At 43.0% G+C, this 23,726-nt stretch overlaps 1 protein-coding gene across 2 annotated transcripts in view; it reads right to left on the bottom strand.

The window, feature by feature from the left end:
- The window catches only part of LOC103124129 (uncharacterized), a 79,202-nt gene extending 61,868 nt beyond the window's left edge, over nt 1-17,334 (bottom strand). For both annotated transcript variants that reach the window (XM_060192102.1, XM_060192103.1), the window contains exons 1-4: nt 16,979-17,334; nt 10,865-10,979; nt 10,539-10,712; nt 2,458-2,564 (exon numbers count right to left, since the gene is read on the bottom strand). In XM_060192102.1, coding sequence (XP_060048085.1) covers nt 2,458-2,564; nt 10,539-10,712; nt 10,865-10,979; nt 16,979-17,193 — 611 coding nt within the window. In that variant the 5' untranslated portion in view covers nt 17,194-17,334. The remainder of the gene's footprint in view (nt 1-2,457; nt 2,565-10,538; nt 10,713-10,864; nt 10,980-16,978) is intronic.
- Between the last annotated feature and the right edge of the window lie 6,392 nt (nt 17,335-23,726).

The raw sequence follows: 23,726 nt of genomic DNA, 5'->3' as shown, positions 1-23,726 counted from the left end.
GGTGGATGGAGGTAAATAGATAATTTTATCCAATGGGAGCTACTCTCTGCCCTAACCCAACTTTCTAGTCCTTTTACTCTGAGACCACTTTCTCAGACAGTATTTTTATCCAATTTCATGCTAGCTATCAAACTCAAGCAAGAATTACTATAGCTGTGGGCCCCTAGAAACATGACTAAAATGGACTTCCTAGCTTCCTTCCACCCTAAGATCCCTAACCTCATCTGCTCTGTTCTTATTTTTGGTTTCCTGTTCATTATCCGTTTTTTCTCACTTTATGTCCTGCCACCCTGTGGACACCAAGTTGCAGATGCTGCCATGATTCCATCCTGACTTCTCTGGGCAGACGACTTCACCAATGTATTCTGGAACCTTGCCTCTCCAGAGCTCTACTCCACTAGGGAAAGATAGAAACAAGCTGGGAGTATGGATCGGCCTGTCAATGCCCATGTCCAGTGGAGAAGCAATTACAGAAGCCAGAACTCCCACCTTCTGCATCCCAAAACCAATTTTTGATCCATACTCCCAGTGGGGGAGAAGTGATAGGAGGAAGAGAATAAGAGGGCTCTGAACTCCAGCTCCATCAGGACCCGCAAAGAGAGGAGAGAAAAGGGAGGGACATTTGGATGTAGTAAAAGTGTCATGAGTGACTTGGAGGGGAAGAGAGGACTAGACCTGGAAGAAAAAGGGGGCAATTATGTACAAATGTAGGCAGATAATTGTAGAGATGATGGTTAACCCATGTCTGCAACCTTGGGAGAACCACGATGGACTGCAATGGAGGGATCAGGGATTCAAAACTCTGATGGTGGGAACAGTGTGGAATTATACCCCTACTGACATGTAATTTTGAAAATCAATATTAAATCATTAATAAAATATTTAAAAAGTAAAGTTCTTTTGGACAAAAGCTATGTTGAACTATTATCTGAAATAAGTGAATAAAATATGAATCCTACTATATATACTTCTTCATAATGCCCAGTCAGAACAATTGCTCCCCATCCTAACTGATGACATGCTGATAATTATTCTGTATGTACAACTCAATATAAGATAACCCTCTTTTCTTCCCTTTCTTCTCCATTTCTGTTTCTAGCCAAAAAATAAATAAAACATTGGGCCGGGTGGTGGTGCAGTTGGTTGAGTGCACATGTTACAATGTGCAAGGACCAGGGTTCAAGCGCCCAGTCCCCACCTGCAGGGGGAAACATGAAGATATCATGTTAAGTGAGATAAATCAGAAACAAAAGGATGAATATGGGATGATCTCATTCATAGGCAGAAGTTGAAAAACAAGATCAGAAGGGGAAACTCAAAGTAGAACTTGGACTGGAGTTAGTGTACTACACCAAAATAAAAGACTCTGGGATGGCTATGTGGGGGCGGGTTCAGGTCCTGGAATATGATGGCAGAGGAGGACCTAGTGAGGGTTGTCATGTGGAAATGTTATGCATGTGCAAATTACTGTATTTTACTGTCAACTGAAAATCATTAATCCCCTGATAAAGAAATTTTTAGAAAATAACCCTCTTCATATTAATTTAAGTCTTCTCGTTTGTGTGACCATTACCAGAGAATAGTTGACATTGTCTTTTTTTAAAATTTTTTATTAGATACAGAGAGAAATTGAGAGAAAGGGGGTGATGGAAAGTGAAATAGACAGAGACACCTGCAGCTCTGCAAAGCTTTCCCCCTGCAGGTGAGGACCAGGAGATTGAACCTGGGTCCTTGTGCACTGTAATGTGTGTGCTTAACCAGGTGCACCACCACCTGCTCCCTAGATGACTCTTCTTTTTTTTTATTTATTGGGGGATTGATGTTTTACAGTCAACAGCAAATACAACAGTTTGTACATGCATAACATTTCTCAGTTTTCCACATAACAATACAACCCCCACTAGGCCCTCTGTCATCCTTTTCCAGGACCTGTACTCTCCCCACTACTCACCCAGAGTCTTTTACTTTGGGGAAAAATACCACATTTTCTTAATATTTTTGATACTCCTAAGCAACAGAGTTTGCAAGATTTTCCAAATTGTGCATATCTTAAAAAAATTCCCGAAGTATTTATTATAAAAAAAAAAAAACTGCATGTAAGTGCACCTGGGTGATTCAAACTTTTTACCTTTTAAAAAGGACAAAACGGGGTCAGGCAGTGGTGCACCTGGTTAAGCACACACATTACCATGTGGGTTTGAGCCCCTACTCTGTACCTGCAGGGGAGACACTTCATGAGTGGCGAAGCAAGTCTGCAGGTTGTCTCTCTTTCTCTCTCCCTCTCTATCTCCCCCTTCCTTCTCAATTTCGCTTCATCCTGACAAACTAGAAATGGGGTGGGGAGAAAAAAAAGGTTGCTGGGTACAGTGGATTTGCAGCTGACACCAAGCCCTAGCAATGTCCCTGGTGGAAATAAAAAATAAATAAAAATAAAAAAGAAAGAACAAAATATCTTACCTTTTCATGGTATCTACTGCATGTACATTTGCTCCACTTTTTATTAAAAATGACACCATTTGCTGCTTGTTATTACCTACAGCAAGCAAGAGTGGTGTGAAGCCTTCCTGTAAAACAAATTTACAATTTACAAAGTCTCATTTTTTTAAATTAAAGATATATATTTTTAATTTTTTATTTATAAAAAGGAAGCATTCACTAAACCATAGGATAAGAGGGGTACAACTCCATACAATTCCCACCACCAGAACTCTGTATCCCATCCCCTCCCTGATAGCTTTCCTATTATTTAACTCTCTGTTATTAACTGAAATAGAACTTCAAAGAGACCCTCTGAATTTCAACATATGTCATGATAAGCAAATTTTAAAGCAACCCTTCTGGGGCCAGGTGGTGGCACACCTGGTTGAACACACATGTTATAATGCACAAGAACTTGGGTTCAAGATCCAGTCCCCACCTATAGGGGGAAAGTTTTACAGGTGGTGAAGCAGTGCTGCAGGGGTCTCTCTGTCTCTCTCTTCTCTATATCCCTTTCCTCTCAATTTCTGGCTGTCTCTATCCAATATAATAAAGAAAATTTAATAAATAAAAATTTTAAAAAACCTTCCTTCTCATCCATACTTACACATACTATTGAATATAACTTTAAAAAAATTTCCTTAGCAGAGATGTATTCTGGGGGCCATGTGGTGGCACACCTGGTTGAGTACACATACTACAATGTACAAGGACCTGGGTTCAAGCACCCAGCCCTCCACCTGCAAGGGGAAAACTTCACAAGTGGTGAAGCAGGGCTGCAGGTGTCTCTCTGTCTCTCCCTCTCTATCTCCCCATTCCCCTCTTGATTTCTCCTGTATCTACTTAGATAAAGAAATAATAATCAACAAATTAAAAATAACATTAAAAAGTTCTTTAAAAGAGATGTATTCTGAAATAACTCCAATGACAAGAGGACTAATTGCAAAGATAAACAAATGGGGTTGAAGCAGAAAAATAGCCTCGACTATAAAATGAACCATAATCAAAATGAAAAGGACATCCCACTAAATAGGAGCAAAACCTCCACACAACAGACACAGGACAAAGGGAAAATATGCAGGACATAAAAATAATTCACAAAAAAACAACAAATGACTCCTGCAAAAAATGGAAAATTGATCCGAACTGACATTTCACCAAAAAAGACACACAGTTGCCCAGTGAAATAATGCTCTCACTGGCTAGAATGAAAGGAAATCGGGGGCCAGCTTGTGGGGCACCTGGTTGAGCACACACATTACAGTGCTCAAGGACCCAGGTTTGAGCCCCCAGTCCCACCTGCAAGGGGAAAGCTTCATGAGTGGTGAAGCAGTGCTCTCTACCTCTCTATTACTCCCTTCCTTCTCAATTTCTGGCTGTCTCTATCAAATAAATAAAGACAGTAAAAAAAAAATTTAAGGCAAATCAGACAACTCTGAGACATACCTCACACCTGTGATAACAACATACACCAAAATGGTGAAAACAGCAAGGACAGGAGGACATAAAGAAAAGGGAGCACTTAAGTGGTGATGTAATTTGATCTAGCCTTTACTAAAAGCATCACAGAGGTGGCCAGGCCAAGGTGCACCTGGTTAGGTGCACAGGTTACCAAGTGCAAATACCTGGGTTCCATCCCCCGCTGCCCACCTGCAGGCAGGGGGGAGGTTTCATGAGCTGTAAAGTAAGTACTACAGGTGTCTCTCTACCTGTTCATTTCCCCTGGCCCCTCTCAATCTCTCTCTGTCCTATCAAATAAAGGGGGGAGGGGATGGCCACCAGAAGCAGTGGATTCCTCGTGTAGGCACAAAGCTCCAGTGATAACCCTGGTAGCAATAAAAATAAATAAACAAAACATAAATAAACAAAACATTATGGATATTTCCTTTAAAAATAATGATATGGGGGGGGGGTCGGGCGGTAGCGCAGTGGGTTAAGCACAGTGGCGCAAAGCGCAAGGACCGGCATGAGGATCCCGGTCGAGCCCCTGGCTCCCCACCTGCAGGGGAGTCGCTTCACAGGTGGTGAAGCAGGTCTGCAGGTGTCTGTCTTTCTCTCCCCCTCTCTCTCTTTCCATCTTCTCACTATTTCTCTCTGTCCTATACAACAACAATGACATCAATAACAACAATAATACTAACCACAACAATGGTAAAACAACTAGGGTAACAAAAAGGAAAAAATGGCCTCCAGGAGCAGTGGATTTGTGGTGCAGGCACCAAGCCCCTGAAATAACCCTGGAGGCAAAAAAAAGGTATGTATATCTGCCATATGATTCAGCGATTCCATCCTTACGTATTCAATTGACAGAATACAAAATGCCAAACGAAAAAGATATACCCACAACTATTCCTAACAGTCAAAACAGGGACTTAACCTAAATGTTCATTGACATATGAATGGGCAAAGAAATTGTGGGACATATACTCAATGGGATAAAACTCTAATATTTAAAATGACATCATTTAAATTATATATACACTGGAATACTACTTAGCTATTAAAAATGCCGATTCCCTATTCAGAGAGTTCTGAGATTCCCAAACAGACATGATGGGCCTAGACCTCAAATAAATCCCTCTCTCCATTGTTACAGGTCATCTCTAGCAGGAACAACAAAAAATACCCCTTTGTGGGCCCCCCTCAACTTGGATCAACAATGGTAGAGAATGTTCCATCCTCCAAGGGAGGATGAACAACATACTCTATGCTACACCTGAGGAAGATGGGTCCTGAAATTGGGGCAGCTTAGAATGTTCCTACTCATGACCACAGAATGTGAGCTCAGATCTACAGGGACGCAGAGGTCACATAGGTTCCTAAGCTGAATATGGGCTCCAGATCACATCAAATTGATGGGGTTTACAGTCAACAATATTTATACCCCTTTCCCATATTAGGGAGCTACTCTCTTCCCTAATCCAGCTTTCTGTCCCTTTTCCAGCCCTGACATCATCTCCCCAGACAATAACCTGGATCCACCTGCATATCAAATTTCAGGCTCAGAGGAAAAAAAAAAAAAACTAGTATAGCTTACAGACCCTTTGAAATATAACTATTAGCTATCTACAAAATGGAGGACTCCTAACTCTTTATCTGCACTATTCCAGCCTTTAGGTTCATGACTGTTCAACAATTTGTTTGGCTTTGTATGTTAACTCTCTTTTCAGCCACCAGCTTCCAGATGCTACCATGATGTCAATCAGACTTCTCTAGACAGACGACCCCACCAATGTGTCCTGGAGCTCTGCTTCCCCAGAGCCCCACCCTACTAGGGAAAGAGAGAGGCAGGCTGGGAGTAAAGATTGACCTATCAACGCCCATGTTCAGCGGGGAAGCAATTACAGAATCCAGACCTTCCACCTTCTGCATCCCACAATGACCTTGGGTCCATACTCCCAGAGGGATAAAGGATAGGAAAGTTATCAAGGGAGGGGATGGGATATGAAGTTCTGGTGGTGGGAACTGTGTGGAGTTGTACCCCTCTTATCCTATGGTTTTGTTAATGTCTCCTTTTTTAAATAAAAAAGAAAAGTTGGAAACAGCATTTAAAAAATGCTGATTTATTTCATGGTCCAGGAGGTGGTGCAGTGGATAAAGTGTTGGACTCTCAAATGTGAGGTCCTGAGTTCAGTCCCCGGCAGCACATATGCCAGAGTGTTATCTAGTTCTTTCTCTCTCTCCTCCTACTTTCTCATTAATAGACAAAATATTTTTTAAAATGCTAATTTCTCTCTTTTCAGCCCATCTTGGGATGGAGCTTAAAGGAATCATGTTAAGTGAGATAAATCAGAAACAGAAGGATGAATATGGGATGATTTCACTCACAGGCAGAATTTAAAAAACAAGATCAGAAGAGAAAACACAAGTAGAACCTGAACTGGAGTTGGTGTATTGCACCAAAGTAAAAGACTCTGGGGTAGGTTTGGGGAGGGTTCAGGTCCTAGAACATGATAGCAGAGGAGGACCTAGTGGGGGTTGTATTGTCATGTGGAAAACTAGGAGATGTTATGCATGTAAAAACTATTGTATTTACTGTCAACTATAAAATATTAATCCCCCAATAAAGTAATTTAAAAAATAAATAAATGATAGCATTGTGGCTTTGGAGACAAAATGTCTGGAAGATGAAGTGATTATGCTCAGTGAAGTGAAAGGCCACTAAAGGATGCCTTCACTTACAGGTGCAATAGAAATAACTAAAGTAAATGAACTCGCAAAAGAATAACCAAACCAACTTTAGACTCTATAGAAACTAAGATGATTGTAAAAAACAGTAGGAAGGAGAGATGGGGAAACAGGTAGAGACCATTTTTTGAGGCAGTGTCACTGCAACTTTAGTAGACGTGTGGTGAGTCATAACACACACATATACACGCATGCACACATACAGATGTGCAGGTACACATACTTGTGTGAATACTTATTTATAAAATAATGATGAAATTATGTCCTATGCCTAATCTTGGATGGAACTTGAAGGAATCATGTTTAGCAAGATATGTCAAAAAGAAGACAAGTAACAGATGATCTCATTTGCATCGGGGAAGCTTCCTGAGAAGTGAAGCAGTGCTGCAGATGTCTCTCTCTCTCCCTCTCTTTTTTTTTTTTTATTTTTGCCTCCAGGGTTATTGCCAGGGCTGAGTGCCTGCACCACGAATCCACTGCTCCTGGAGGCTATAATATTGTTATTATTGCTGTCGTTGTTGTTGGATAGGACAGAGAGAAATCGAGAGAAGAAGGGAAGACAGAGAGGGGGTGAGAAAGATAGACAACTGCAGACCTGTTTCACTGCTTGTCAGGCGATCCACTCCTGCAGGTGGGGAGCCGGGGTCTGGAACCAGGATCATTGTGCTTGTGCTTGCTCTTGATGCCTTGTGCGTTTAACCCGCTGTGCCACTGCCCGACCCCCAAGATGTCTCTCTCTTTCAATCTCTCTCTCTTTCCCTTTCCTCTCAACTTCTCTGTTTCTAGCCAATAAATAAATAAAATATTGGGCCAGGTGATGCACCTGGTTAAGCACACATGTTATGAGAACCAGGGTTCAAGCCCCCAGTTCCCAACTGCAGGGGGAAAGTTTCACAAGTGGTGAAGCAGTGTTGCAGGTATCTCTCTGTTTCTCTCCCTATCTCCCCCTGCCTCTTGACTTCTGGCTGTCTCTATGCAATAAATAAATAAACATAATAAAAAACACTAACAAATAAATAAAATATTTTAAAAATTAAATTACTCTCTAGTGCTTGTTGAACAGGTTAGCTGCAAAGTCATCCTTTAAAATTTACATCAAATATATACTGATCTTTCAGGATCTTACTTCCACTATAGCATTTACCATGGTTAATTCAGTAAATGTTTCAGCTTCCTGTCTAAACTAAGACATTTTTGAGTATATGGGCTGTTTCTGTTATCTTCAAATGTTAGCATTGCCAGTAAATGTCTTGAGCAATTTTATATGCCTAATACTCTGAAGAGTTAGTGGTTTCTTATATTCTAAAGAAGATATATTTACCAGAAATTAAGGATTATCCCTCAGAAAAAATATTCCGTGATAATTTGTGCCTTAAATATTTCACAAAACTGAGCATTATATGGGTAAAAGCCAGGATCTGTTAAAATCTGCTTAATTCCTATTTGAAAATACTTTTTTGTAGCATGCATTTATATTTGAGAAATAAAGTTGCAGGATCAAGCAAGACAAACATACAAGTAAATAAGTGTGTGTGTGTGTGTGTGTGTGTGTGTGTGTATGTGTGTGTGTGTCTGTCTGTCTGTCTCTGTGAGTTTGTTTTGTGTCTATCACTGAAAAAAATATATATCTTTTTAGGACTTAGGCTAGGAATGAAAGTGCTTTGGAGCAAACTGAGAAAATTTACACTTCTACCAACAACTGTATAGACTGTAAGCCTTTGGTTCTCCCCCCCCCCGCGCAATAAAATTAGTTTTATAAATTAGAAACTGTCAACAATAAAAAAATCTTTCTTATTCGAAAATGTTTTTCGATTGCCTGGATTTTAAGGTAAAGCCTATTACCAAGAAAAGTATGCTTTCCTATAATTTTTTCATTGTATTAATTAGAAAAATGTCTTACCTGGGAATAGATGTTAAAATAGAAATGTTGGGAGTCGGGCAGTAGAGCAGCGGGTTAAGTGCAGGTGGTGCAAAGCACAAGGACTAGAGGAAGGACCCCGATTCGAGTCCCTGGCTCCCCACCTGCAGGGGGGATTACTTCACAAGTGGTGAAGCAGGTCTGCAGGTGTCTTTTTCTCCCCCTCTGTCTTCCCCTCCTCTCTCCATTTCTCTCTGTCCTATCCAACAATAACGACATCAATAACAATAGCAGTAACTACAACAACGATAAAAACAACAAGGGCAACAAAAGGGAAAATAAATAAATATATATAGAAATGTTAACTTTAGCTCAGCATTGTGCCACAAACATTTGTCATAAATGCATAAAAGAATCTGCATCCTCTAGTGATTCTTTAGGAGTATTATTTAAAGTGAAAAATTAGCCATTTAGTTAAAGTAAAATTAACCTACCTATGTCAGCTAAGGGCATTTCTGTTTGGGATCCAGGGAGTAACTGTAATCTGTATCCACAGGAAAACCGCCCATCATCACCCGCTCCCCATTATAGCGAGGACCCACTGAGGAGCTCCAGGAGGCTGAGTAGAAGCTCCTATCACATGTGGGAAGACCACAGTGGCTCACAGTTGAGAAAATGACTAGGAGCCCAAGTCAGTGTCCTTGCTGGACATCAAGACATGAGCTGATCTGACCACAAGCCCTGAATGACAGGATCTGGGGTGGGGGTGGGGGGCTGGAAATCTAGTGCTCTTAGCTTCCATGTGCACATACACGATCCCTTTTTTGACCCATCTCCAAGAGCACCCATATCAGAAGCCCACGCACAGCAACCAGCCCCCAACATCACCTGTTCCCCCCACCTACACCCCCGGCTGTGGCCTCTCAGTTCTTTGTGGACTCTGAGCCTAACACCACTCCCAGCACTAACAGAAAATGTTTCCTTCTGGACTGGAAAGGTGACCAGAAGACCAAGCTCTGCTTTTCCCTGAGTACCACTTTTTATAAACCTTTCTCATTTGTTTTGGAGTTGTTTCCATGGTGACAGGCTTGGGTGTATGGTATTCAGTGTGTGTGTGTGTGTGTGTGTGTGTGTGTGTGTGTGTGTGTGTGTGTGTGTGTGTGTGTGTGAAATAAAATGATCTCTGAATATGGGCCCCAGATCATATCAAATCAATGGGGATTACAGTCAACAATATTTATACACCTTTCCCATATTTGGGAGCTACTCTCTTCCCTGATCCAGCTTTCTGGTCCTTTACCCAACCCATGACACCATTTCCCCAGACAATAGCTTGGGTCCACCTGCATACCAGATTTCAGGCTCAGGGGAAAAATTAAATTAAATTAAATTAAATTAAATTTTAAAAAACTAGTTTAGCCACAGGCCCTTTGGAATAGAACTAAAATAGGCCTACTAGCTACCTACAAAGTGGAGACCTCCCTACTCTTCATCTGCACTATTCCAGCAATTAGGTTCATGATTAGTCAACAACCTGTTTGGCTTTATATGTCAACTCTCTTTTCAGCCACCAGGTTCCAGATGCCAGCATGATACCAACCAGACTTCCCTGGACGGACAACCCCACCAATGTGTCTTGGAGCTCTGCTTCCCCAGAGCCCCGTTCCACTAGGGAAAAAGAGAGACAGGCTGGGAGTATGGATTGACCTGTCAACGCCCATGTTCTGTGGGGAAGCAATTACAGAAGCCAGACCTTCCACCTTCTGCATCCCACAATGACCCTGGGTCCATACTCCCAGAGGGATAGAGAATGGGAAAGCTATCAGGGGAGGGGATGAGATTCGGAGTTCTGGTGGTGGGAATTGTGTGGAGTTGTACCCCTCTTATCCTATGGTTTTGTCAATCTTTCCTTCTTATAAATTAATTAATTAATTTAAATGATTTGTAGCATAAAAACACACATGTGCATCAAATAGCATTTACTATTATGGAAATGAAATCGTTTGACCTGTACCTTGTTTGTTGCTTCAATGTCTGCATTATATGAGAGCAGCTTTGCTGCTATTGATAGGTTCTGACGGTAGACAGCATAGTGGAGAGCGGTGCTCCCATAGATGTCCATCACATTCGGATCAGCACGATGTTGGAGAAGAATGGTGGCACAGGCCTCCTGCTGGCACTGTACCGCCTGTCAGCATCACATCAAGAAACAGATGGTAAGCACTAGGAATCCCAAATCAGCATTCTACAGCTTTCACCACTTGGTTATACTTAGCTGAGATAAATTCACTTCTATCTCTAAGGGTCCCTCTCATGCTGCCATGACTGGCTACCACGCACCTTGATCAGAGGCGTCCTGTTTTCACTGTCACACAGATTGAGTTTGCATTTCGCACCCACTAGTTGAATCACAATCTCCTGATGGCCATTAACACAAGCAAAGTGTAGGGCAGTCCTGAAAGATGAAGAGGACATTTTAGGAAATACATGGCCCTCGGGCAGGGTGGTGGTATACCTCACTGAGTGCATAGAATTTCACACACAAGAACCTGGGTTCAAATCCTTGGTCCCTACCTGCAGGGGGAGCTGCATGAGCAGTGAAATAGTGCTGCAGTGTCTCTCTTTCTCACTCTGTCTATCTCCCCTTCCCCTCTCAATTTCTCTGTCCTGTCAAATAAAAAGTAAAGAAGAAATAAAGAAGAGAAAACATGGTCACCAGGAGTGATGGATTCATCATGTAGGCACCAAGTTTCAGAGATAAACCTGGTGGTAATAAAAAGAAAGATAAGCACACATAATACAGTGCATAAGGACATAGGTTCAAGCCACTGGTCCCCACCTGCAGGGGGAAAGCTCTCCAAGTGGTGAAGCAGGGCTGCAGGTGTCTCTGTCTCTCTCCCTCTCTATCTCCTCCTCCCTTCTCAATTTCTCTGTCTCTATCCAATAAGAAATAAATAGCTATTTTAACAGGAAAAGAAAAAAGAAATGAAGGAATAAAATGTATGACTCTACCAGTAAGCATATAATCACTCATATAATCGTAAACATTAATAACCAATTGGTTCCGTAGTTTCAAGAAAAAGGATTTATCTACTTCTGAATAAGTAGAAGAATTATTAGTTCCAATTGCTCACCATAGTGAATAAAGAATCACCCATTTGCTCAGAAAGAGCACAACCTTTGGAGTCAGTTAAACCTGCATTTGTCTCCTATTTGAACTATCACTATGCAACATGGTGGTAAAGTTGTTGTTTTTCTCAATGAGCACCACTGTGATGCTACAGTGAGAATGTGTGCAAGATGTTTAGCACAGTTCCTAGCACAAATAGCAATGCAATATTGGTAAGCAGGACTGTTCTAAATATCAACAGTACTACTCATTTCTAAAGACAACATTGCAGAAGCTGGGTGGTAGCACATCCAGGTAAGTACTGAAGTGTTAAGGACCCACACAAGGATCTGGGTTCAATCCCAGGCTCTCCACTGGCTGGGGGGGGTGGGGAGGGGGAATGCTTCGCAAGTTGTGAAGCAGGTCTACAGATGTTTCTCTTTCTCTCTCCCTCTCTATCTCCCATTCCTCTCTCAATTTCTCTCTGTCCTATCCAATAAAATGGGAAAAAAATTGTCCACTGAGAGCAGTGCATTCATAGTGCCCACACCGAGCCCCAGAGATAATCCTGGGAGCAAAAGAAAAAGAAAAAGAGGGAGTCGGGCTGTAGTGCAGCGGGTTAAGCGCAGGTGGTACAAAGCACAAGGACTGGCATAAGGATCCCGGTTCGAACCCCGGCTCCCCACCTGCAGGGGAGTTGCTTCACAGGCGGTGAAGCAGGACTGCAGGTGTCTATCTTTCTCTCCTCCTCTCTGTCTTCCCCTCCTCTCTCCATTTCTCTCTGTCCTATCCAACAACGACAACAACAATAATAACTACAACAATAAAACAACAAGGGCAACAAAAGGGAATAAATAAATAAAAGAAAAGAAAAAGAAAGAAAACATCACCAATGAGTAAAATGATACAATTACATCTGATTTTAGATAAATTTTAAGAATTTGAAAGAGCACTGTGGTACAATGATTCTACAGTGCTTTTTTGCTTTTTGTTTATTTATTTATTTACTTATTGGTGTGTGTGTGTGTGTGTGTGTGTGTGTGTGTGTGTGCGCGCGCGTGTGCACACGTGCTACCAGAGTCACTGCTGTGGTTCAATGCCTGCGTGGTGAATTCACTGCGTCTGGCAGCCATTTTCCCCTTTTCTTTTCATGTTATAGGACAGGCAGAAATTTAGAAGGGAGGGGGCAGTAGAAGGGGTAGAGAAAAAGAGAAACATACACAGCACTGCTTCATGGCTTGTGAAGTTTCCCCCTTGTAGGTAGGGAGCGGGGCCAAGAACCCAGGTCCTTGTACATGGTAACCAAGTGTGCCACCACCTAGCACCATATTTTTCTTTTTTTAAAGGATTATTTACTTAGTAACTAAAGATATCCTAAGCAGAGCATCAATCTGGTAGCTGCGCTGTCGAATTTTATACATGCAAGTCCGGTGCTCTACCTGGTGCAGTAGCTCCCAGGATGCCAGATGCTTACTTTCTCTCTCTCTCTCTCTCTCTCTCTCTTTTTTTTTTTTTTTTTTTTGCCGCCAGGACTGTCACTGGACCTGGGTGCCCGCACCACAAATCCAGTGCTCCTGGCAGCCATTTTTTTTTCTATTTTTGTTGTTATTGTTGTTGTCGTCGTTGTTGGATAGGACAGAGAGAAATGGAGAGAGGAGGGGAAGACAGAGAGGGGGAGAGAAAGATAGACACCTGCAGACCTGCTTCACCGCTTGTGAAGTGACCCCTTCCCAGCAGGTGGGGGAGCCAGGGACTCGAACTGGGGTCCTTGCACGGGTCCTTCCGCTTCATACTATGTGCGCTCAACCTGGTGTGCTACCGCCTGGCCCCTACTTTCTCACATTTTAAAATGCCTAACACTGGAGTGTACTTTATAATTCTCCATGTCTTATAATTAAACTTGATAGTATTTCATAAATAGCTCACTGGTACACCAGACAAGGGGGCACTACACAAGATGTAACATGATATAAATGAGAACTCTACTACACATCAGTGTGGTTGGTAGTTAAAATATTCTAGCTCTTAAAACATTAAGGAAGCTAGGGGATAGCATAATGATTATGCAAAAAGCCTTTCATGCTTGAGGCACCAAAAGTCCCAGGTTCAACTTTTTTTTTTCCTTTACATTTGATAGGACAGACAGGAATTGAGAGGGGAGGGGGAGAAAAAGAGAGGGAGAGAAAGACAACTGCAGACCTGCTTCACCTTTTACACAGTTGGGGGAGCAGGGTCTCAAACCCGAGTCCTTGCATTTCATACTATCTGCACTTGACCAGGGCACCACCACCCAGTCCCTTCCGAGACTCAGTCTCCAGAACCACTATACACCAGAATGGAGCAATGCTCTGGAAAAAAAAAAAAAACTCAAAAATGCATCAAGGAGAAAGAGAACTCATGATGGTGGAAAAGGGCCTGAGTTGGGGGGTGAGAGTGTTTTGCAGACACCTTTCATGGGGAGATGAGAAGCTGTACCTGTGTATCAACAACTGTAACAACTGTCCCCCAATAAAATTATGAAAGAAAAAAAAAGGAGAAAGAGAACTGAAATAACAGCATAGAAAAATTTAAGCAAAAGTAATTCTAACTTTAGAGGAAAAGGAAAAGGAAGCGGACTTCCTATAAATAAGGATGGTTCATTATAAATAAGGATGGTTCATTTACTCGATAGTATGACTTTCATAAGGTATCTCTAGTGGTTATCACTAGTATTTAATATTATTCAAAGTGGTCAAAAGAGCAAGCAAACATTATGTTTCAATGTCTCCTATTTTCAGAACTACTTTTGCTTGAAAGGAGGAAGTAAGGATCTCAATTGACGCTAGTCTTTAATACAGTACTTCAATTGTAAATTTCTCAACTTGCTTAGACAGGGAAACAAGGCATTTTTAGAGTCCCACCCCACTAGGGAAAGAGAGAGGCTGGGAGTGTGGATCAACCTGTCAACGCCCATGTTCAGTGGGGAAGCAATTACAGAAGCCAGACCTTCCACCTACTGCATCCCACAGTGACCTTATGGGATACTCCCAGAGGGATAAAGAATAGGAAAGCTATCAGGGGAGGGGATGGGATATGGAGTTCTGGTGGTGGGAACTGTGTGGAGTTGTACCCCTCTTATCCTATGGTTTTGTCAGTGTTTCCTCTTTATAAATAAATAAATTAAATAAATAAATAAATAAGAAAAGGGGTTCTGAAATAGAGTAAGCCTGTAACATACTAGGTATTCAAGTGACACTTTATGAGTTGAAAAAAATGGATAAATACAGTTGATGGGTTGTAAGTTTTTCTTTTGTTTTGCCTTCAGTGTTATTGCCAGGGCTCAGTGTTTGCACTTTGAATCCACTGCTCCTGGCAGCCACCCCCCCTTTTTTTCTTTTATTCAATAGTACAGAGAGGAATTGAAAGGGGAAGGAGAGACAAAGAGTGAGAGAGAAAGATAAACACCTGCAGAACGGCTTCACCACCTGTGAAACTTCCCCATTGCAGGTGGCAAGCATGAACCAGGTCCTTGTGCACAGTACTACGTGCACTTTAGCGTGTGTGTCACCACCTAGCCCCTGGTTTAAGTTTTTTTTATTTTTTTGGAGTTATCTTTATTTTTTTATTGGATAGACAGCCAGAAAGTGAGAAAGAAGCATGGGATAGAGAAGAAAAGAGACAGACACCTGCAGCCCTGCTTCACCACTTGCAAAGCTTTCCCACTGCAAGTGGGGACGGGGGCTCAAACTCAGGTCCTTGCGCCTTGTAACATATGCGCTCAACCAGGTGCGCCACCACCCAGCCCCAAGTTTTTGGGTTTTTTTTTTAATCTCCAATACTAGGTCGGGAAAAGATACCCAGCCCTAAAATATCTCCACTACACATTCAGGTCGTCAAGGCAAGACCACCCTGTGCTTTCACACCATACAGCGGAGGACTTAGCATCATAGGTTTTAACATTATCCAGCTCAAAAGCAAAAAGGCTGGGTTGGGTGGTGGCACACCTGGGTAAGCATACACATTACTAAGTGCAAGGACCCAGTCCTTGAACCTACCAGGTTCAAGCCCCCAGTCCTCACTTGTAAAGGGCTAGCTTCATGAGCAGTGAAGCAGTGTTAAAAGTCTCTCTCTTTCTCTCTCACCATAGCACTACTCAGCTCTGGCTTATGGTGGTGCTGGGGACTGAACCTGGAATCTTTGGTGCCTCAGGCATGAGAGTTAGAAGTGTCTCTCTGTCTCTCTCTTTCTATCTCCCCTTCCCTCTCAATTTCTCCCTGTCTTATCAAATAAAATAAATAAAAGTTTTTTTAAAAAATTTAAGAGCAAAAGGGCATTAAGGACACTAGCTTGTATTTTTCAAGAAAAGCCTTACAGTATAAAGCAATACTTTAGCAATATGAATAACCATCCAGAGTTACCACTTTGTATTTTTACAAATGCACAGCTAAAATTAAATGATTAATCTGTAAAGATTTATATGTAAATAATGCTATGTAGTTTAAAACACAAACATATACTCAAAGTTTCCTTCTAAGATTTCTCAGGGAAAAATAAAACACATGTGCATGGTTGTATACTGGCACAAAAAAATTAGAAAGTGGACTCCATCCAAAGGTCTGGGGGTTACCTGCTATAGGACTACTGAGCTCACTAAACATTTTCTGTATAAGTACTACGCACTAATCGACTGTGCCACTGTTGCTCCACTACTAAACATTTTCTTTCTTATTTTACCAAAAGCTCAGTTCTGGCTTTCGGTGGTGCTGGGGATTGAACCTGGAACATTTGGTGCCTCAGGCATGAAATGCTTTTTGCACAGCTATTAAGCTATTACCCCAGCCCCGCACACATTTCTATAGCATATAAACATTTAATAATCTGTGCATAGGGCTAGTCAGTGGTGCACCCAATAGAGTGGATATGTTACAGTGCGTGAAGACCAGTGTTCAAGCCCCTGGTCCCCACCTGCAAGAGGAAGCTTCATAATAGGTGAAGCAGTGCTGCAGGTGTCTCTCTCCCTATCTCCCCCTTCCCTCTCAGCTTCTCTTTGTCTCTATCCATAATAAAATAAACATGTTCTTAAAATAAAATGATAAAATCTCTGCATCAAAAATTAAATGCCACACATTCTTGATTCCCTTTCTATTACTGTTGATAACTGTTAAATCATTTTGGAGCTGTCAGTGAGGCGCCCTGTAAGAGTAACCGGGAGAGGATGCAAGTGTTTTCTTGCTGCTCTTAAAGCAGGCATGGACCCCAGCTGAGCCCCCTGTGGCCCCGGGCTGCGGACCCAAGGAAGCAGGGCAGTGGGTGCAGCCCCCCAGCTCGGCCGCCTGCCCACGCGGCGGCCCTGGGCTTGCCATTACCTGTTGCCCCCGTCCCTGTCATCCAAAGTTTGGCCGTGGAAGGCGATAGCAGCCTTCATCCTCCCCGTGTCCCCCGCGAGGGCGGCCAGGTGCACTTCTGTGAGGTCGCCGAGCGGGGGCAGGTAGCCGCTCAGCGGGTTCACCCCGAGCAGGTGCTGCAGCCCGGTGGGGCTCCCCCATCCCTGAGCCCGCGTCATCGTCACCGGGGAGACCATGGCCGCAGAGACGCCTACGTGCTGCTGGCCTGGACCTTCGCGGCCTCCTGCGCTCAGCTTTCGGGCTGCAAACCCACCATGACTTCCCTGAGGGGCTCCGGGGGCGCAGCCTCCAGGGCTCACCGAGGGAGAGGCGCCCCGAGGTCCCAACCGCTGCGGGCGAGCTCGCCTGGGGGGGGCGTGTCTGCGCGCACAGAATCCTGGGTCCAGGGTCTTGGAGCAGGTGGCCTGCGGGACTGGGGAAGTCCTGGCAGGCCGAAGGTTAAAGGTCAAAAGATCAGAGGTGCCAGATGGGACAGGAGAATCTAACACCAAACCCGAAAAAGGAAGAAAAGACTCCAACACCATTCATTCCCACTTGGGCCAGGAACAGGTACTCCTCCCCACCCCCATCCCCCATCCCCACTCCCATTAGATTTTGACACCTAGGTTCAGTTTACTTAAGTCTAAGAGTCATGCTTTCTAAAATATTATATTCTTTTTGTTTCCTCATTTTTTGAATGAATTCTTGTTTCTTTCTTGTTGTCTTAAACAAAAGTCAAACAACAAATTGCTGTCAACTCAAACAGGGAGATATGGATGGCACAGAGGTTCTGCAAAAGACTTTCATGCCTGAGGCTCTGAGGTCCCAGGTTCCATCCCCAGCACCAACATAAGCCAGAGCTGAGCAGTGCTCTGGCAGAAATCGAGAGAGAGAGAGAAGGAGGAAGAAGAGGAGGAGGAGGAGAAGGGGGGGAACCCTAGACAGTCATTCTAAACACAAGCATAAGGATTCAGCTAGATCTGATGATTTTGTGAGGTATGTGTGCTATTGTCATGTTCACATGTAATTGATTCTATACTATGTGTTATTTACCTGGTTGTCATGTTTACATGCAAATCATTCTATGTCCCTTTGCCTTGTCAGTTTCTCCTGAAAAGCACCCTGAGGTGGAGGTAATAACTTTGATTCTTCTTCTAGCGTTTGCCCTTCTTCCATAGCCAGTCAACAGCGTCAGGTTGAGCCTGATGTAAAGTTTCGAGACCTCCTTTGAATCTGGAGAGGTGGCAGTCGTTGACTATGTGGGTCATAGTCTGTCTGTAGCCGCAGGGGCAGTTCGGGTCGTCTCTGGCTCCCCAGCGATGGAACATAGCGGCGCACCGGCCATGGCCTGTTCGATAGCGATTGAGGAGGGCCCAATCATAACGTGCTAGGTCAAAGCCGGGTTGACGCTTGCAGGGGTCTGTGATGAGGTGTTTGTTCTTTACCTCAGCTGACTGCCAACTCTGTTTCCAAGAGTCTGGAACTGAGAAGTTCAGTGTAGGCATAGAGGACCAGATTGGGTATTGAATGTGATTGCAACTTTATGAAATGTACATCATGCCTCAGTCACTTTGTTTCAGTTCCATTCAGCCCTACATGGAAAGTGAAAGACTCTTTCCCACTGTAGAGGTAGGAATGAAAGATGTATAAGCATCAGCAGTAGCTAAGCTTTTAAATACATTTTTTAAATTAAGGATAGAGAGATAGAGAAGTAGAGAGAGACTGAAAGAGACCACAGCAACAAAGTTTCCTTCAATTCAGTTGGGGCCAGGCTGGAACCTGGGTAGCACACATGCCAAGCAGTCACATGTGTGTGAACCTGGGTCACAAAGATGCCAGCTCTCCAAGAGAGCTATTTTGCCAGCCCATACAATTTTAACTTGGAAACAAGTGCACTAAGTTGTTAAAATGACTATTTTATTATTTCTGATTGTTTTTTTAAAATGTAATTGCAAGGGCCAGGCAGTGGTGCACCTGGTTTAAGCACTCAAATTACAGTGTACAGGATGCAGGTTCAAGTCCCTGGTCCCCATCTTTAGGGGGGAAGCTTCACGAGTGGTAAAGCAGGGCTGCAGGTGTCTCTCTGTCTCTTTCCCTCTCTATCTCCTCCTCCCCTCTCGATTTCTCCCTGTCTCTATCCAATAATAAATAAATAAAAAATATTTGGGGTGGCTGTATTGGGAGGTGCAGCGGGTTGAGCGAACATGGCATGAAGTTCAAGGACTGGTGTAAAGATCCCTGTTCAAGCCCTGCGTCCCCACCTGCAGGGGGTCTCTTCACAGACAGTGAAGCAGATCTGCAGGTGTCTGTCTTTTTCTCCCCCTCTGTCTTCCCCTCCTCTCTCGATTTCTCTCTGTCCTATCCAACAACAACAATAATAACAATAATAACAACAAGGGCAACAAAAATGGGGGGGAAAATGGCCTCCAGGAGCAGTGGATTCATAGTGCAGGCAGAGCCCTAGAAATAACCCTGGAGGAAATAAATAAATAAATAAATAAATAAATAAATAAATTTTTAATGTAATTGCAATTACCATGCTCAAGTCCCCATTCCCCACCTGCAGGGACATGCTTTAGGAGCAGTGACGCAGGTACTGCAGGTGTCTCTCTGTCTCACTCCCTCTATATCTCCCCTTCCCCTTTCAGTTTCTCTCTATCTTATCAAAAAATAAAATAAAATAAAATGTCAACTGAGAGTAGTGGATTTATTGTACAGGCACTGAGCCCCAGTGATAACCCTAATGGCAAAAAAAAAAAAAAAAGGAAAAGTAATTGACTGTAAAAGAAAAAAAACAGATGAGAGTTTTAGCTACTAAATTAAAAGTAATGAGGGGAGTGGCAGTGTTATACCCAGTTGAGCACACACATTACCATGTTCAAGGTTCTGTGCTCAAGCCCCCCACTCCCTACCTGCAGGGTGGTGCTTCCTGAGTAAGGAAGCAGGTCTGCAGGTGTCTGTCTTTCTCTTTCCCTCTCTGTCTCCCCCTCCTCTCTCAATTTCTATCTGCCCTGTCTGATAAAAATAGAAAGAAGAAGGAGGAGGAGGAAGAAAAGAAAAGAAAAGAAAAGAAAAGAAAAGAAAAGAAAAGAAAAGAAAAGAAAATGGTCAGCAGGACTTGTGGATTCGTAGTGCTCACACTGAGCCCCAGCAATAACCCTGGTGACATTTTTTTTAATTTTTGTTAATATTTATTTATTCCTTTTTGTTGCCCTTATTGTTTTATTGTTGTAGTTATTATTGTTGTTGTTATTAGTGTCGTTGTTGTTGGATAGGACAGAGAGAAATGGAGAGAGGAGGGGAAGACAGAGAGGAGGAGAGAAAGATAGACACCTGCAGACCTGCTTCACCCCTTGTGAAGCGACTCCCCTGCAGGTTGGAAAGGACAGAGAGAGATGGAGAGAGGAGGGGAAAAAAGAGAAGGGAAGAGAAAGATAGATACCTGCAGATCTGCTTCACCACCTGTGAAGTGACTCCCCCCCCTTGAAGGTGGGGAGCCAGGGACTCAAACCGGGTTCCTTACGCTGGTCCTTGCACTTTGCACCATGTATGCTTAACCTGCTGCACTGCTGCCTGGCCCTCTCTTTCTAATAGTTGAAGCGGTTCTTGTCATATTGAATTGCACTGATGAAAATGTCCAATTGAGATCACATTTAATAAGCATGCATATTTAATTGATTAGTACTATAAACAGAAAAATTAAAATATTTTATCTCATGATGAATAACAGCCTACTTCTTAGTGTAGAAAGATTCAGTATTTAACTGTATCAAACACAGAACCCACTATGCTTACAGTAAACAAAGTGAATGCTTTTTCAAACATGAATTTTCTTCAGCCATATTTAAAAAAAAAAGATATGAACAGATACACCCAGGCTCGAACCAGTACCACCCACATGAAAAAACTGTGCATTACTCAAGTGAGCTATTTCACTGACCCCAATTCAGTCAATTGTAATATTTATACAAATCCAGTTCATCAGTAAGTAAGAAAATACAGTACACTACAAGAATATAACTATAAGAATATGAAGGAATGTTATTAAAAGCAGAGTATTTCATATAAATACAAAATAATTAGATCTTTCTAAGGCTTTATTGTAAGAACATCAGCACACTTTCTCTCCATAAACTCTAAAGCATGATCCATACTAACATTTTTAATTTCCTTTTTAAAAAGATTTGTTGGGGGGGGTGGCAGGCAGTGGTGTACCTGGTTAGGCACAGACATTATATTGCACAAGAACCCAGGTTTGAGCCCTTGGCCCCACCTACAGGGAGAAAGCTTCACAAGTGGTGAAGCAGTGCTGCAGGTGTCGGTGTCTGTCTCTCTGTCGCTCTCCCTCTTTATCTCACCCTCCCTTCTCAATTTCTATCTGTCTCTATCCAAGAATAAATACTTTTTTTAAAAAAAGATTCATTTTGGCCTGGGTGGTGCCACACCCTGTTGAGTGCATGAGTAGCACAGCAGGGCTGCAGGTATCTCTCTCTCTAACTCTCCCCCACCCTCAATTTCTCTCTGACCCATCAAATATGTGGGACTATGTGGAAGTTTGGTAGAGCTTAGGGAAGCTCCCCCCATCTTCAATGGATGGAGGTCTGAAAAGACACCTCTCTTGTTAGCCTCTCTCCATAGAGATGAGCAAAGAAACAAAAGTCTGTCAGACTCAGCTTTCCCTCTGTAAGACTCCGGAAATCCACAAAGAGTCTATTTCCCCTCTCCCCTACTGTCAGCCAAATGGTTACACTCACTCAGAGTTCACACATTCCACTTCACCTTTTGATCACAAAGGAACAGCACATCCTGTCACACACTCCTAACACCGGACAAGTGAAAAGCCCCCAAGACCTTATTTCCTGGAGCCCTTTTGATGTCTTTAAAGCCTTGTTCTTCCTTCTCTATCTCACCTTACTGGTTCAGCCCCTATTCTTCTCTCAAATGCCTTTGGATAATTAAATGCCTGCGTCAGGAGACTAATTGTATTGATCTTTATGTATCAACTCTGGTCATACCAACCCCTGGCATAGGGGCATGCTGACCTTTAAGAAACCTGTGAATTCTGACGTATGTGAAAACTGTTCTTTATCTAGCCTGTTCTTTGTCTAACTGTTCTTTGTCTATATCAACCCAAACCCTCCGCCCAATAAACGAATGTGTTCGTACCAGAATCCTCCCCAAGTTTCTTTCTTTTCGCACAGTCTCTTGAACTGGTGATGGAAATTTGGTAGTTTACCTTTCTAGCTGAGAACCACCCACGTGAGCTCCAACACAAATATATGAAAAATAAAACAAAATGCAAAAGAAGTACTTCCATGTAGCCACCTAGAATGCTTGTACGAAATATCCGGGTTCTGTGACCTAGCCAAACTGACACACAAAATGAACCATCACCTACAGTAACAGATTTTTGAAGCTATGATTCCATTAAGACGCTTGAGACGGAGAGTTTATCCTGGATTATTCCTGTAAATCCTTGTGATCACAAGAGTCCTTACAAGAAGGAGGGAGTTGTGTGTTGTTTTGAGGTGGGTCACTCTGTTTGTGAGACTGTGCCACAGTGGCTCCGGTGGGTCACTCTGTTTGTGAGACTGTGCCACAGTGGCTCCGGTGGAGTGACACAGATTTTGATATCTGGAAGTAGGGCGCTATTACAGAATACCCTGAAGTGCGTAACAGGAGGAGTCTGGAAAATACTGAAAAGCATTAGAGGAAAAGCCTAGATTGCTTGGGGCAGACCATTAGGAGGAATATGGATGTTAAAAGACCCTGCCCAGGAAGCCAGGTGGTGGCACTCCAGGTTGAGCACACAGGGTACCTTGCATGAGGACCCAGGTTGGAGCCCTCTCCCCTCCCACAGCAGGGAAGCTTTGTAAAGCAGTGAAACAGGTCTGCAAGTGTCACTTTGTCTCTTTCTCTATCCTTACCCTCACTCTCAATTTCAATCTGTCCTATCAAATAAAAGAAAAAATTTTTTTAAAGAAATGAAAAAATGACCAACAGGAATGGTGGATTCGTTGTGTACCATGCCCCGGAAATAACCCTGATGGCAACAAAATATTACTAATAAGAAGAGAAAGATTACCAGGAAGTGCTCAAGAAGAACTGAGGAACATGTTACAAAAGGACTATTTCAGGAGGCTGGGCAGTGGTGCACCCCGTTAAGCAGACATAGTATGAAGTATGAAGCACAAGGGCCAGAGCAAGGATCCTGGTTTTAGGCCCTGGCTCCTCATCTGCAGGGGGGTCACTTCACAAACTGTGAAGCAGGTTTGTAGGTGTCTCTCTCTCCCCCTTTCTATCTCCCCCTCCTCTCTCAAATTCTCTTTATCTTATTCAATAAAATGGGGGGGAATGGCCTCCAGGAGAATTCATAGTGCAGGCACTGAGCCCCAGTGATAACCCTGGAAGCAAAAAAAAAGAACTATTTCATTTCCATGTTCATTTGTATATTCATTTGTTTTGTGGAGCCTGAGCCGAGACCTCATGCATGTGCAGTATCATCACCATCCCACCAGCCAGAACATCTGCACACAGTCTCGCCTACTCATCTGTGGTTTTTCTTAGTGGAATGATCCACAGTTGGTCACAGGCCTGGGTTCTGGGGAGAGGACTGGGCTAGACATTCAGGCCTGGGATTCATCAGCACAGAGGTGGCAGCTTAGGGATGCCTGGATTCCTTAAGGGAAGTGTATACTTGGATGGGACCCACAGGATGGGCAGGAAGGGA

The sequence above is a fragment of the Erinaceus europaeus genome, chromosome 6 (genome assembly GCF_950295315.1).
Source record: "Erinaceus europaeus chromosome 6, mEriEur2.1, whole genome shotgun sequence".
In the NCBI taxonomy this organism is placed as follows: domain Eukaryota; kingdom Metazoa; phylum Chordata; class Mammalia; order Eulipotyphla; family Erinaceidae; genus Erinaceus; species Erinaceus europaeus.
The sequence above is the reverse complement of the archived record's forward strand: the minus strand, read 5'-3'. Positions and strand labels throughout refer to the sequence as shown.